This window comes from Ictidomys tridecemlineatus, chromosome 3, assembly GCF_052094955.1.
Source record: "Ictidomys tridecemlineatus isolate mIctTri1 chromosome 3, mIctTri1.hap1, whole genome shotgun sequence".
In the NCBI taxonomy this organism is placed as follows: Eukaryota; Metazoa; Chordata; class Mammalia; order Rodentia; family Sciuridae; genus Ictidomys; species Ictidomys tridecemlineatus.
Window position 1 is genome coordinate 15,319,939 of NC_135479.1, and position 14,895 is coordinate 15,334,833.

The 14,895-nt window shown below is 32.3% G+C and overlaps 1 protein-coding gene across 12 annotated transcripts in view; it reads right to left on the reverse strand.

The window, feature by feature from the left end:
- Tanc2 (tetratricopeptide repeat, ankyrin repeat and coiled-coil containing 2) overlaps window positions 1–14,895 on the reverse strand; it is a 417,090-nt gene that overhangs the window by 152,024 nt on the left and 250,171 nt on the right. For all 12 annotated transcript variants that reach the window (XM_040268622.2, XM_040268621.2, XM_078041904.1 and 9 more), the window contains one exon: window positions 6,945–7,070. In XM_040268622.2, the coding sequence (XP_040124556.1) occupies window positions 6,945–7,070 (126 nt within the window). The remainder of the gene's footprint in view (window positions 1–6,944; window positions 7,071–14,895) is intronic.

Below are 14,895 nucleotides of genomic sequence, written 5' to 3' on the forward strand. Positions count from 1 at the left end.
CATACATACTGTTATCTCATATTAGACAAAGGTGCCAAAAACCTATATTGGAGAAAGGATAGGCTCTTCAACAAATGGTGCTGGGAAAATTAGAACTCCATATACAACAAAATTAAATTAAGCACCTATCTCTCACCATGCACAAAACTCAACACAAGAGGATAAAAGACCTAGGAATTAAACCAGAGATCCTGAGCCTAATAGAAGAAAAAGTAGGGCCAAATCTCCATCATGTTGGATTAGGCCCTAACTTCCTTAATAAGACTCTTATAGCACAAGTAATAAAATCAAGAATCAATAAATGGGATGGATTCAAACTAGAAAGCTTCTTCTCAGTAAAAGAAACAGTGAGGTGAATAGAGAGCCTACAGAATGGGAGCAAATTTTTACCACATGCACATTAGATACAGCAATAAGCTCTAGGATATATAAAGAACTCAAAAATCTTAACACCAAAAATCCATATAACCCAATCAATACATGGGCCAAGGATCTGAACAGTTACTTCTCAGAAGATAACATACACTCAATTAATAAACATATGAAAAAATGTTCAACATCTCTAGCAATTAGAGAAATGCAAATCAAAACTACTCTAAGATTTCATCTCACTCCAGTCAGAATGGCAGCTATTAAGAATACAAACAACAATAAGTGTTGGTGAGGATGTGGGGAGAGAGGCACACTCATACATTGCTGGTGGGATTGCAAATTGGTGCAACTAATCTGGAAAGCAGTATGGAGATTCTTTGGGAAACTTGGAATGGAACCACCATTTGACCCAGCCATCCCACTCCTTGGTTTATAAACCACCATATGATAGTAATTCAGCCACATCAATGTCTATAGCAGCACAATTCACAATAGCTAAATTGTGGAACCAAACTAAATGCCCTTCAGTAGCTGAATGAATAAAGAAACTGCAGTATATATACACAATGGAATATTACTCAGCATTAAAAGAGAATAAAATTATGCCATTTGCAGGTAAATGGATGGAGTTGGAAAATATTAGCTAAGTGAAGTAAGCCCATCCCCCCAAAACAAATGCAGAATATTTTCTCTGATATGAGGATGCTAATTCATAATGTGGATGCTTGGGGAGCATGGGAGGAATGGAGGAATTTTAGACAGGGCAAAGGGAAGGGAGGGGTAGGGAGGGAGCTGGGGGGTAGAAAAGATGATGGAATGAGATGGACATCATTACCCCAAGTACATGTGTGAAGACACAAATGGTGTGACTCTACTTTGTGTACAACCAGAGACATGAAAAATTGTGCTCTATATGTGTACTATGAATTGAAATGCATTTTGTTGTCATGTATAACAAATTACACCAAATAAATAAATTTTAAAAAGAAGGCAAAAAAATTTTCAGTGATTTATATCACATAGAGTTAGATGTCAGAATTTCTTTCATGTTATGCCATAGGTTTTCTTTAAATACTATATTATTTAATGCAAGAGGTCAATATGTGCCACTTTGAAGATTAAGTGACTTATATAGATTCTTCTTTTCTCAGAGGTTATTTCTCTCCTTCAGTTCTTGTGGGGGAACTTCTTGTATAGTAGCTACTGTCTGTGCTTTCCAACTCTAAAGTGTAATTTACCAAATAAAACTGGTTTACATAATAACCAGATTTGTGTGTATTTGGAGCTACTTTAAGAAATAGTGACTTGTTTTAAAAAACTATATTCAGACTACTCAAAAAAGTATAGGCTAGTTTCTAACAGACATTCAAAAACATTTAGTTTAACTTTTGTATTTTTCTTTCTTTTTGGTTTTACTTTTAAATTTTTATTTTTTGGTGGTACTTGGGATAAGTATTGCATTTTCACCTTTTGGGGGTCTTTGCAAAAGAGCTGGATAGGGGTGAAGGGAAAACCCTCATAAAGCTTATAATCTGCCCATCTAACATTTTTATATAGGTAGTTTCATGCATGTGGCCTTATCTCTAGATTTTGAATTTACCTAAGAAGAAAATTTAATCTTGTAAAAATAAAATAATGAACAATGAGATAAAAAAGATTGATGGAAATAGTCCCTTGTAAATGTGAGACTCAGCCAGGCAATAAGATGACTAAGCAACCTCAGGGGTGTGTGACTCAGTGGGATAATTCAAGAGCATTTAGCTTTGTGACATGCTTCTTAGTCAGCTTCATACAGATTCATTGTTTTAGAAAAGTAATGGACTTATAAACGGTGTGAGGCACTGATTTTAGTTGATAAAAATTAAACTCATTACTTTGACAAAGCCAAGTTAACTGTGTCAGGGACAATTTCACATCACTTTTGCCAGTGAATCAGACTATCATCTACACATATACCCTCCATCCTCCATTAAAGCCACAATTAACCAAACACAGTCTCTGAATGACTTTTACATAATGGGATTTAGTAAGTCATAAGAAAACCAATGTATATTGAAAAATGAAATTTTAATCAGTAATGCGTAATGTCTTTGAGCAGAGGTGTGTGATTATAATTCAACACCAGGCAGGTTAGGGGCTTATTAATAATTTGTTATTAATTTTCCACAAGTAAATACTATATGAAGTCATCATGCTAGCACTTGCTTTGTATACTTTTAACTCCTACTGGTTCCCTTTATACAAGTTATTACACTTATTCATAAAATCCAATTAGCTCTTCATTCTTTTTAATAAGTAGCAAATATAGTTTCTTTTTCTGTGGATTGAGAGATTTCATTAAGATGGTCAAACAAAGTTAAGAGGTTTCAGGTAGATAATTTCTAAGCACAACTTCATACTAACATAATGGTGATTAAATTAAAAGGTAGAATTCCAAAATAATTTTAAAGCCTTGAGTTAATTTATATATATATTTTTTGTTTTAGTTGTCAATGGTCCTTTATTTTACTTATTTATATATGGGGCTGAGAATTGAACCTAATGCCTCACACATGGTAGGCAAGAACTCTATTACTGAACTACAATTCCAGCCTGAATTAAAATTTTTAATAAAGTTAAATTAATTCAATGTTACACCCATCAAAAATATTAGACTTTTGGACTAGAAAAGGCACTATTTTAGCATTACAGCTCAAGCTTTTGGATGGATGACAGCTAGAAATTTGCTAACTTGCTGCAAAGTGATCCTGAACAGTGCACTTATGTGACCTTCTCCCCACTGTTGGATTAGGTTTCTGGAAATATCAATTTCAGTAGAACAGTTGTTCAAAACAGCTGCCTTGAAAAGTTTTAAAAAATCTGATTTTTTTACTAATGAAGCAGATACTGACACCCTAGTAAAAGATCCAAATCTCCAACAATTTCAACATCAGCAGTCAAAATTCAGATTAAACAATTCAGCTATTTAAGGCAGTTATTAAACTGTGCCTATACTCTTTTTTTTAAACTATGTTCATAAGCAACTTCCAACAACTTTTTTTTTTCCATTTCTGTAAACAGACTGTATGGTCGTTGAGGCAAAACTTATCTTCAACTACAATGGTATACTCTATAAACTATTGATTTTTAAAGTGTGAAATGGTTATCCTTGGTTCTCAGGACATGTTCTGGTGGTCCTCAAAGTCAAAATTATTTTTGTAAGAGACTATTTTTCTTTTTCTACTGTTATTCTCTCACAAATGTACAGTGGAATTTTCCATAGCTTACATGATATTAACATGCAATGAATACATCTATTGCTGTTTATAAAAAATAAATACATGGATATTTTAAAAATCTGTATTATTTAAAAATACATTATTTAACAGTTAAAAACTAATATTTTGTATATTAGTTTTAATTTATGATATGGTAAATACCAATTTCATCCATATAAATTAAGAAGCTTTTTAGGGTCATCCACAATATTTTAAGAGTGTAAAGGGGTCCTGGGACCAAAAAGTTTGAGAAACACTGCTCTAAACAGAATAGTGCAAAACTCTATATGAAACTCCAATAAATGCCTGCCATCTCAAAATGCTTTTAAGACTTTTCTCCAGCAGACATTATTTCAGACAGTTTTTATACTTGGAATCAGTCAATAAACTTAGTTACCTCTGGATATACCACAGTGTACAAGGATATCAAATATAATTTCTAAAGATCCAGAATCATTTAATATTGAAATTGTGACTAAAATACTATTTCAGAGAACCTGAGTAATACTTTAAAATGTAGAAAGATACCTGTAATGTGGAAATATACACTTTCATGCATATTTAAAAAAGCTCATATTACTTTTTTTACTTTTGGGGAATAAGATAGTTCTACTTTGATAATAATTAGAATAAAAGGATGTAAAACTGAAATATGGCTGCAATTTATATGTTCTTTTACTCGAAAATTGTAAAGTATGATGTAACATGCTTTAAAAAATTATTCCAGGGAAACAATCTAAATATTTTCTTACAATAAAGTGCAATATTTGGCTATAATAATCACAAGTTATAAAGGCTGCCAAGCAGGACTTCAGAAACCTAAGGGAAGTTTTTCTTTTCAAGTTTGTTTTCTTTTCTTCTTAATGTGCTTTAAGTCATAATAAGTCATACCATTCATTTGTAAACAGTGACTAAGATAACATATTACCTTCTAAGAGAAGATTATTCTCCAGGGCCTCTAAGTTCTGAATTAGAATATGTTAACTTAGAAGACGTCAGTATTCCTAAATGGATCAGTGGATCAATGCACCTACTTGAATGGCATGTTCTAACCATTTAGACTGTTAAGAGAAAAACTCTTGGGGCTGTGGATATGGCTCAGTGGTAGAGCACATGCCTAGGACGTTTGAAGCACTGTGTTTGATCCTCAGCATCACATTGGAAAGATAAACAAATAAAATAAAGGTATTGTGTCCAACTTACACACACACACACACACACACACACACACACAGAGAGAGAGAGAGAGAGAGAGAGAGAGAGAGAGAGAGAGAGAGAGAGAGAAGCTCTTGAAAAATAAAGATAACACCAAGGAACTGAAACACAAATATTATAGCACTTTCCTCACTGGACAAACTTCAGCATAAATGTTAACATAAAAAGTAAGCCAAGACACTTCCTGTAAGGGTTATGAAATTAGTATTATTATAAATACATTACTCAGAGGAGAACTTCCTAAAGAAGTAAGTATGTTTGAAAAAAATTTTTGGACGTACTTTTGTTGTTTGACTAAATGTTCTGGCTGAAGTGCAATATAATGGAAAAGATCTTGTTATATTTTAAATACAACTGATATCTGTGTGCAAATATCAAGTTAAAACGTCTGTCAAAAATTTATTAAACCTTTAGATACTAGAAGCAGAAATGTGCTATCAAGTATCAGTATAACTCAAAATGAAGAATTCCCAAAATAACACAACTGAAATCTGTTGATTTTGTTTTCCATGTAGTATAACACCCATGATGCAATAATTTTTAAAAAATAAAAAATAATATTAATAACATCAGTATTTTTTCAGTAGTGAAATGCAAGGGGATGACAATGTGGCAGATTTTCAAATAAATTTGAATGAATGAATCAGTAGTTCTGTCTAATCTTCTTTATTATGGTGTAGTGCACTGTGGTCTTTGCACAAATAAATTATTTGGTCTTTTTATTAAATTTATTCAGGGTTTGGATATAATCTAAAGTAGTATTTGACATAATTCCATTTTCTGGACTGGAAACACACAACTGCCTATACCAAGCAGCAATCAGGATGGACAAAAAGGTTCAGGAACTGAAACTATGACTGAGGCCATCAACTGTTTTGATGGTAGTGTGGTAACTGTAGCCATACAATCAATTATTTTGTACTATTTGCTTAACCATCACTGAAAAACTGTTAGCAAAATGGACAGCAGCCATGTATAAATTTCTTCCTGTGGGAGTTAAGCATCCTGCCCTGCTTAGGGCAGGATATAGGACAAGGGAGAAGAGGGAAAGCAAAGGAAAGATGAAAAAATATATAAGATAAAAAATATACTTGATACAGTAAAATTATGGATCACCATTTATTAGAGGAAAACAGATCTGTTAAAACTATCAGAGGTAGATTGGTACATTCTGAGTAAACAAGAGGCAGAGATACCAATAATACACGCTTTAACCAGACCATTATTATAATAAAATGAAAATCTGAAAAGATCAGGTTCCTGCTTGTAGAAGAATGTAGCATGGCCACAAAGAAGATAAAAGAAATAGGCTGGGCGCAGTGGTACACGCCTGTAATCTCAGCAGTTTGGGAGATTTGAAGCAGGAGGATTATGAGTTCAAAGCCAGCCTCAGCAACTTAGTGAGGCCCTGAGCAACTCAGAAAGACCCTGACTCAAAATACAAAATAAAAATCAGCTGTGGATGTGGCTCAGAGGTTAAGTGCTCCTAGGTTCAATCTCTGATATACAAAACAAAAAACAACAAATACACAAAAATTCAGGTGCCTAAGTGGGAAAGGATAAGTTGTTGCTAGGAAAGAGTTAGAGGTATTGCTGGAAACTCTTAAGAAAATAAAGTATTGCATGTTACAAGGAATGGCCATTAGAATGAAAATGAAAAAAATTCTCTCAATTCTAAATACATAATTCTAAGTACAAAGTTCAATGTAGTCGAACAATATGATTAGGGCTGAAGTTGATCAACAGTTAATCTGAAATCCTCCATCTTCAAAAAGTTATTTCCTCTAGTCTTTAACATTTGTTTTCTTTCAGAATTTCAAGGACTTGTTGCTTTCAGTGATTATTCTTATTATAGAAATACTTTGTAATCACCAATCTATTTATAGAATTAATTAGTCATATTCTAAAATCTCTATGATCTAATTACTAAATAATAAAATTTAATAAATATTAAATTATGAATATTAAATAATAATTGAAATATTAATTATTTAAGGGAGGCTTAAGTAAGTTTGGATATGGGGAAAAAATGGAACTTTTGGACTTTTGCCCATTTTCATTTGTTACCAGGCATCCCTAAAGCCCTTCCATGGTTCTAACCTCTTAAATCCTGCTGTGTTCGTGCACCACCCATACTCTGTCTTGGCATTCGAAGAGAAGTTCTCAAAGGTGTATGTCTCTGCTCATCCAAGTATGCAAGATCCTCCAAGTGGGCAGAGCTGGTGGCTGACAAGAAAGAAAAATTTAGTTAAAATATGTAAGTTAAAATATGAAAATTCCTTTACCTACTCTATATCTTCCAAACCTTATAATCTTAATTTGTAAATTCACTCCAACACAAATGACTATGTGTGGAGCCAGCCTCAGTGGCACACACCCAGCAACTGGGAGACTGAGGCAGGAGGATTACAAGTTCAAAGCTAGTCTGAGCAACTTAGCAAGGCCCAGAGAAATTCAGCAAGACCCTGTCTCTAAATAAAATATGAATAAGGGAATGGAGATGTGGCTCAGTGGTTTACTGTCCTGGGTTCAATCCCCAGTACCGTACCAAACCAAACCCAAACTACATATGTTTAATATATAATATGCACACATTTTATGCCATTAAAAAGCTAACTACATTTTTTTAAACTTGTGCTTTCATTTTGATTGCAGCTTTAAGACAGAACATCACAAGTCTGTATTTGCTAAGAAGTTCTATAACCTTAAAAAGAGGAATATAATATTTCTTATTCAAATAGCAAACAGAAACAAACAAACTAGATAAACATAAAAATCTCATTTTATTAAGTTGTATACAATGGTAAAAACTATTTGATTTAAAGTGAAAAATAAATAAAATGCCAGTCCAAGAACTTGAAATGTCATTGTGCTTCTGAATGCCTGCCTAATCATAAAAGCTACATCAAAATGGAAGTTTCGTTGTTATTGAAATAGTAAACATGTTTCTCCTGAAAATTAACAGTGAAATGAAAAATTCACTTTACATGAATGTCTCAAATTTCAATAAATACTTGAGTATCTGTGTTTTTTCCTTGAAAATATTAGTTACCATCTTCTCATTATTGATGACTTATCTTTTTATGGTTGCTGCCCTCAAATGTTTTGCCATCAAATTCCTAGAGAGTACTTTTGTAAGTAAGAAACTGCATCATATGTTGAGAGTTATAGAAAATGACATGGTGCTTTGCTTTGTAGATTTTATAATCCACTTTTACCACCTATGACATATATTATTTTACCTATAGCTGATTATAAATGAGCTCTTTATAAAAATTAAGAAGAGGAAAAGGAAACAGCCTAGAATTCTCTCAATGTAAGGAAACAAGCATGATGACAGTAAGTAAAGTTATTCCATACACTCACAAATAAGTTGTTAATGGTGATTGACCTTGGGAGATGACATTCATTCATTAACTTTCTCATTCATTTATTCACTCAATAAATATAACAAAATTGTTAGTGAAAAATGTCAGGACTGTATCAGAACAATACTTTCCCAAGGGTTTTTTGTTTGTTTGTTTTTTGTATTAGAGATTGAACCCAAGGCCTCTTAACCACTGAGCCACATCCCCAGACTGTTTTATTTTTTATTTTGAGATAGACTCAGTAAGTTGCTAAAGGCTTTGTTAAGTTGCTGAGGCTGGCTTTGATCCTCCTGCCTCAGTCTCCTAAGCCACTGGGATTACAGGTGTGCATCACTGTGCCTGGCTCCCCATGGTTTGTTGTTTTAACTTTTTTTTTAATAGTTGTAAATGGATAGCATGACATTTATTTATTTTTTTATGTTGTGCTGAGTTCCAAGCACTAAAATAAAAACAACATCACCTCCCCTGGCCCTAAAGCCTAAAATGTTTTATTTATTTATTTTTTAATAAGAAAATAAAGACTTATAGGATACTTTTTAAGCTAATAAACTGCAGAGTAATTTATTTGAAAGAAGGTTAATGAGACTCTTCTATTCACATTTTAATATTCAAATAAAATCTTAAAAGCTAGAACTAGATAAGGATACAAACTTCTACCACTTTTATCCAATGTATTACTGGAAGTCCTAGCCATAGCAATCAGGCAAGAAAAAGAATTAAAGGGCATCCAAATTTGAAATGAAAAAGTTAAACTCTTGCTGTTTATAGATGACATGATGTTTTATACAAAAAATCTCTTCAAGATTCTACTTAAAAACATTAGCAAATAAGCAAATTCTGCAAAGTTGCAGGATATATTATCAATGTTAAAAATCAGTTATGTTTCCATATACCAATAGTGAATTATCTAAAAAAGAAATAAAGAAAGCAATCCCATTTGCAATAGCCTCAAAAATCAATCAATCATTTAACCAGGAAGATGAAATACATTTAACCAGGAAGATGAAACAGCTCTACAATGGAAATAATAAAAATACCAATGAAAGAAATTAAAGGCAATATGTACACACAAAATGGAAAAATATCCTGTGCTCATAGTTGGAAGAATCAATAATATTAAAAGTCAATACCACCCAAAATAGTCTCTAGTCAATGAAATCTCTATCAAAATGCCAATGATATACTTCAGAGAATCAGAAAAAAGAAGATGCTAAAATTTGTACGGCAACACAAAAGATCCTGAATAGCCAAAGTAATCTTGAGCAAAAGGAACAAAGCAGGAAGCATTATACTAGCTGACATAAAATATACTACACAAAGCTGCAGGAATCAACACAACATGGTGTTGGCATAAAAAGACACACATACCAGTGGAATAGAATAGAAAGCCCAGAAATAAAACTATATATTGGTTGCCATCCGATCTTCAATAAAAGGGCTGAAAACTCACAATGGGGAAAGGATGGTCTCTTCAATAAATGGTGCTGGGAAAGGCAAATATCTATATGCAAAAGAATGAAATTAGATGCTTACTAGGAAAAAAATTGGAGGAAACCCTTTCTGCCATGGAATGTATAAGGAATTAAAAAAAAAAACCAAAAGCAATGGAAACAAAAGCAAAAAGAGACAAATGGGATTACATTAACCTCTTCCTCACAGTCATCCGAATCTTCTCTATTTTCAAGTATTTTCTCAGAAAAGTTCTTTGTTATATTTTATCAATCTTATTCTACCCTTTGTAAAAACTTTGCTTGGGCTATACCTTTCTCTGCTTTCCTGGTTCATCTCCCAAACAAATTAATTGCTTTTTCCTTTCAGCAACCATATGTATATTGCTGTTTAGAACTACTATTTAGTTTTGTTTACATGATTGTCTTTCCTCATTAATTGCAATAGGTCTTGAGGGCAAGAGTCAACATTTAATTAATCTTTGATCAACTTTACCCTTCAGAGTAAATCAGAGTGTCCTGCACATAATGCTCACTATAGAAATGAATTCTAGACTACTACCTAGATTTAGTAATCTGCCTGGCCTCATTCTCATTGCTTTATTTTCTATGTAATAGACATCACTGCAATAATATGCTTAGCTTAATGATGTTCACAATACCTTCCTTCAGACATTGCTGATCTTACTTTACCTTTGTCCACAGCATATATCATTATCTATTATACTTTATAAATTACTTATGTTATTTTACTTCCTCTAAGGAAAATGCAAAGCTGCAAAATTGTGGGAATCTTTGTTCTGTTACTTAATGATACTTAAGCACTTTGAACAGTACCTGGCATATAATGCATGCTCAATATATACTTGTTTATAATTGAATCTCATATTATACATAAACTTTATGTATCAGCTACATTTAAACAATCAATGAACAACAAATTAATTTTTATAGGGTAATTCTGAAGGAGGTGGCTATAGCAACAATTCCTTGAACATCATCATCCTATACATCTAGACCAATGACAGCTCTATAAGGACACATCTATTTCTATGGCATAGTGCCATTCTTACTGTGAAACTGTAGTGCAATTTTGGGAGACAATTCCATTAGATTAAATTAATACTGTAACATTTAGTGAATGCTTACCAGATGTAAGTATAAGAGATAATTAGGTGAGTTTGAGTGAATTTTAGAAACAGAAAACAAATCTACAATAAAAATTTTATATAAAAGGAAAAAGCTTTAAAAAGTAAATTCACAAAATCTTCCTTGCTTTAGATGAGGAAGTGGGAAGAGGGAAGGAAGGCGATTTTTATCAGATTGGAACAGCTGAGATTCACTTGGTCATAGAACATTTAACTGATATACTTTTTAAAAAAGTTAAGATATTTAAATGTACTGTGAGTGAGCAGAAAAAAATCCAGCAGAAAACATTTGGCATAAAAAATTTCAGAGACAACTCTATATTGAGTTTGGAAGTCAGTTTGAATTATTTCTTATATCAATTGCAACTAATACAAATAGATACGGTAACCCAATTATTATTCTGGCTGACCTAAGCAGGGAGCCTAGATTGACACTTCTGTTTGCTACTTCCTGGGTGAGAAGCCATTCTGCTATCCTTATACCTTTGATATATAAAGCCAACATTCTGATTGAAAGCCCATTTGTAAATTTTTTTTTTGTAAAATCTGCATTATAGTTAGACTCATTTAAATCCCTCTAAATTCCCATTCTGCATTTACCTGATTCTTAATATTCTCAGGAAAATGTACAGCTCCAAGCAATAACAAGTAGATGGTGACAGTTTATATTTTAACTGACTTTTTGTTGTCTGTGTGAATTCCCTGATAGACCCCTCATTCTTACATAAAGCACTGAGGACAGCTGTTGCAAGCAAACATTTCCTGTTTCCCACATCCCTCCAAGTCATTGCCAATCTCATTTTAAGATATCACGAATGACCATACAGGCTACTCTGATAATTTCTGCATGCAACCACAATGCCACAATGGTCTACTTCTTTCCAACTCATAGGCTCAAAAAAAAAAAAAAGGCAACCCATAATTTAAACTTTTCATAATTTAGAATTTTATTTTAAAGGTGTATGAACATTTAAGTTTATATTCAGAAAATTGAACTACTCTGAGAAAAACCGAAGTTCTAATGCTGCAGACTGCCAAAACTCAGCCTCAATGACTTCATTATTCAAATGAAAAAGTTTTTGTTTTCAGTAAAATGTACTATCCTCTCACGTGGAACATGAAACTTTCAATTGGTACATCTAACTAAAGAATTTTTGAGAATCTAACAGTATATAGCTAAATCTATTGAAGCAATATATTTATACTTATATTATCAAACCTCTGTTTTAATGAAGTTAATAAAATATAATTATTTTAAGAATTTCATAATACATATTTCCTCTATATGTTACAAGTGAATAAAAGACTTGGAAAAAATTTTTTAAATAACTCTACATAGACATTTACACATGTGCTGACTCCATTGTCCACAGAAGTAAAAATGTTATAAAAAGGCCAGAGTCCAGGGGCTAGGGATGTGGCTTAGTGGCAGAATGCATGCTCAGTATACAAAAGGCCCTGACTTTAATCCCCAGTGCCACTTCCCACAATGAAAGAAAGAAAGAAAGAAAGAAAGAAAGAAAGAAAGAAAGAAAGAAAGAAAGAAAGAAAGAAAGAAAAATAAAGGAACAAGCATACAAGCATGCCTACCTACCCCACTTTTTAAAAATCAAGGGTCTTGGGATTATGTAATAATACAAATAGTTTTATTACTTAGAATTCAATATGGCAGTAGCCGAAATGACTTTTAATTATTCCTTGACTATTGTCTATTCATGCCAGAAGATGTGGTCCTATAAAGATGTCAAGAAACTCAGGCAAAAGAAGATGATTCTCTTCTAAGTCTGTAACATGGAAGGACTGTTGAAAAATTATTCCCCAAGGATTTTAAAAATAATCAAATGGCATGTTTTTACAGCATTTTTCAATATTATTTGGTCTCTGAAATACTCATATTACTCATATTAAGCTTAAGTTTAAAAAAAGAAGGAAAAATTACAAATTTACTTATTTATTTTTGGTTGATTTTTTATTGGTTCTTTTTAGTTAAACATAATATTAGGATTCATTTTGATATCATTATAAAAGCATAGAATTATAATATTCTCTAATTCAGTCCTCAGTACTTGCCCTTTATCTTGCCTCTACGGATCTTAAAAGAAGGAGAGTGAGGAGTTTAACAGTATATATAGCTAAAAATTGGATTTGATCAAGGTTTTTGTTACTAACTTCATTACTCCCCATACTCCCATCCTTTACTTGTTTATATGTTTAGAACAGTTTATTATGTATGAATATAGAAAATTTTTTCCTATTTCAAGCTCATTTCATATTTGAAATCCTTAGTTATTTCTGTTCAACAAGGAGATTTGAGATTGGGGAACCACTTTTATGTACAATTAGTAAAGGAAAATATGTATATGTAGAGCTAAAATAAATGACAGGACTGTCTTGAGCTAAGAATATTTATTTTAAGAAATAATTTAGATATCTAATCATTTAAGCATTTAGAGGTTATATTTTTATCACCTACATTATCTACTTTGTACAAGCTAATTCTCTGTGAAAGTAATTTTATTTCTCTGCATTCTGGAAATATTTAAAACCTATAATCTATTAATTTTAAAAATAAATGACTTGTTTTGGTTTTAGCTTACCTGCATGTCTTTTGTGAGCAAACTGAAGCCATGGTTTTTGGATACAGAAAACTACCCAATACAAACTATTCCCTGAACTATATTATTACTTGCCTGTAGGAAAGAGTAAATCAGTTTGTACTTTGTTCAACACTGACAGGAGATACTCCTCTGATGAAGTATCTTTTTAAAAAAAATATTTTTATTAGTTGTTGGCAGACCTTTATTTTATTTATTTATATGTGGTGCTGAGAATCAAACCCAGTGCCTCACACATGCTAGGCAAGTGCTCTACCACTGAGCTACAACTCCAGCCCCTAAGATGAAGTATCTTGTTCAAAGCTATCAATTTATGTACTATTCCAAAAATACGAAATCCTATGTTCCAGGATGGATTTAACTTGTCTCTGATATTACATTTTATCTTTTCTTTAAAAAAAGTATTATCAATTTTTCTTAAGAACCTCTGCTGGCTAGAAAAACTAAATATAATGGGATGAAAAATCATCAACAACCAAGGTCTACAAGCAAAACAATTTTGGATACTACAATCATTTTCATTTTTAATGTGGGGGAGAGGAAGGAGAAGGAAAAAAGGAAGAATTAATTCATTTAAAGTGCACAGGAAAGAAATATTTTCTACTACTTGAACTAAAAAAACGCACTAGGCATGGTGGTGTGTACCCTGTAATCTCAGCTTCTTAGGAGTCTGAGGCAGAAGAATCACAAATTCAAGGCCAGCCTCAACAACTCAGCAAGACCCTGTCTCAAAATAAAAAATAAAAAGGACTGGGGAGGGGCCGGGGTTGTGGCTTGTGGTAGAATGCTTGCTGGCATGCGTGAGGCACTGGGTTCGATCCCCAGCACCATGTAAAGAAATAAACAAAAAAGGTATTGTGCCATCTACAACTGAAAAAAAAAAAAAAAAAAAAAAAGGACTGGGGATGCAGTTCAGTGATAAAACTGGGTCCAATCCCTAGTACTGTAAAAAACTTCAATAACAAAGAAATCATTGTTTTATAATACACAAAGTAAGTAGTGTACTTTCTACTAAAATCAGAAGGAAAAAATATACCAAAAGCATGGTCCATAAAAAAATTTTGATAAATATACCTCACCAAAATTCGAAATTTTAGTGACTCAAAATATACCAATAAAATATAAAAAGATAAGCAATAGATTGGGAGAAAATATTTGCAAACACATGTCTGATACAAATTGTATCCAGAATATATAACACATTCTTAAAACTCAGTAAGAATCAAAAATGAAAATGTACAAAAAGATTTGAACAGAAATTTCATTAAGGAAGATGTGTATATAGCTAATATATACACAAAATAGGTCAACATTATTAAGCATTAGCAAAATACAAATTGAAATCACAATTAAACAGCATTTCACACCTATCAGAATAACTACAAACAATACTAAAGATAAAACAATAACAAGTGGGGAAAGAAATATGGAGAAACAAACAGGAAAACTTGTACATTGCTGAAAGAAATGCA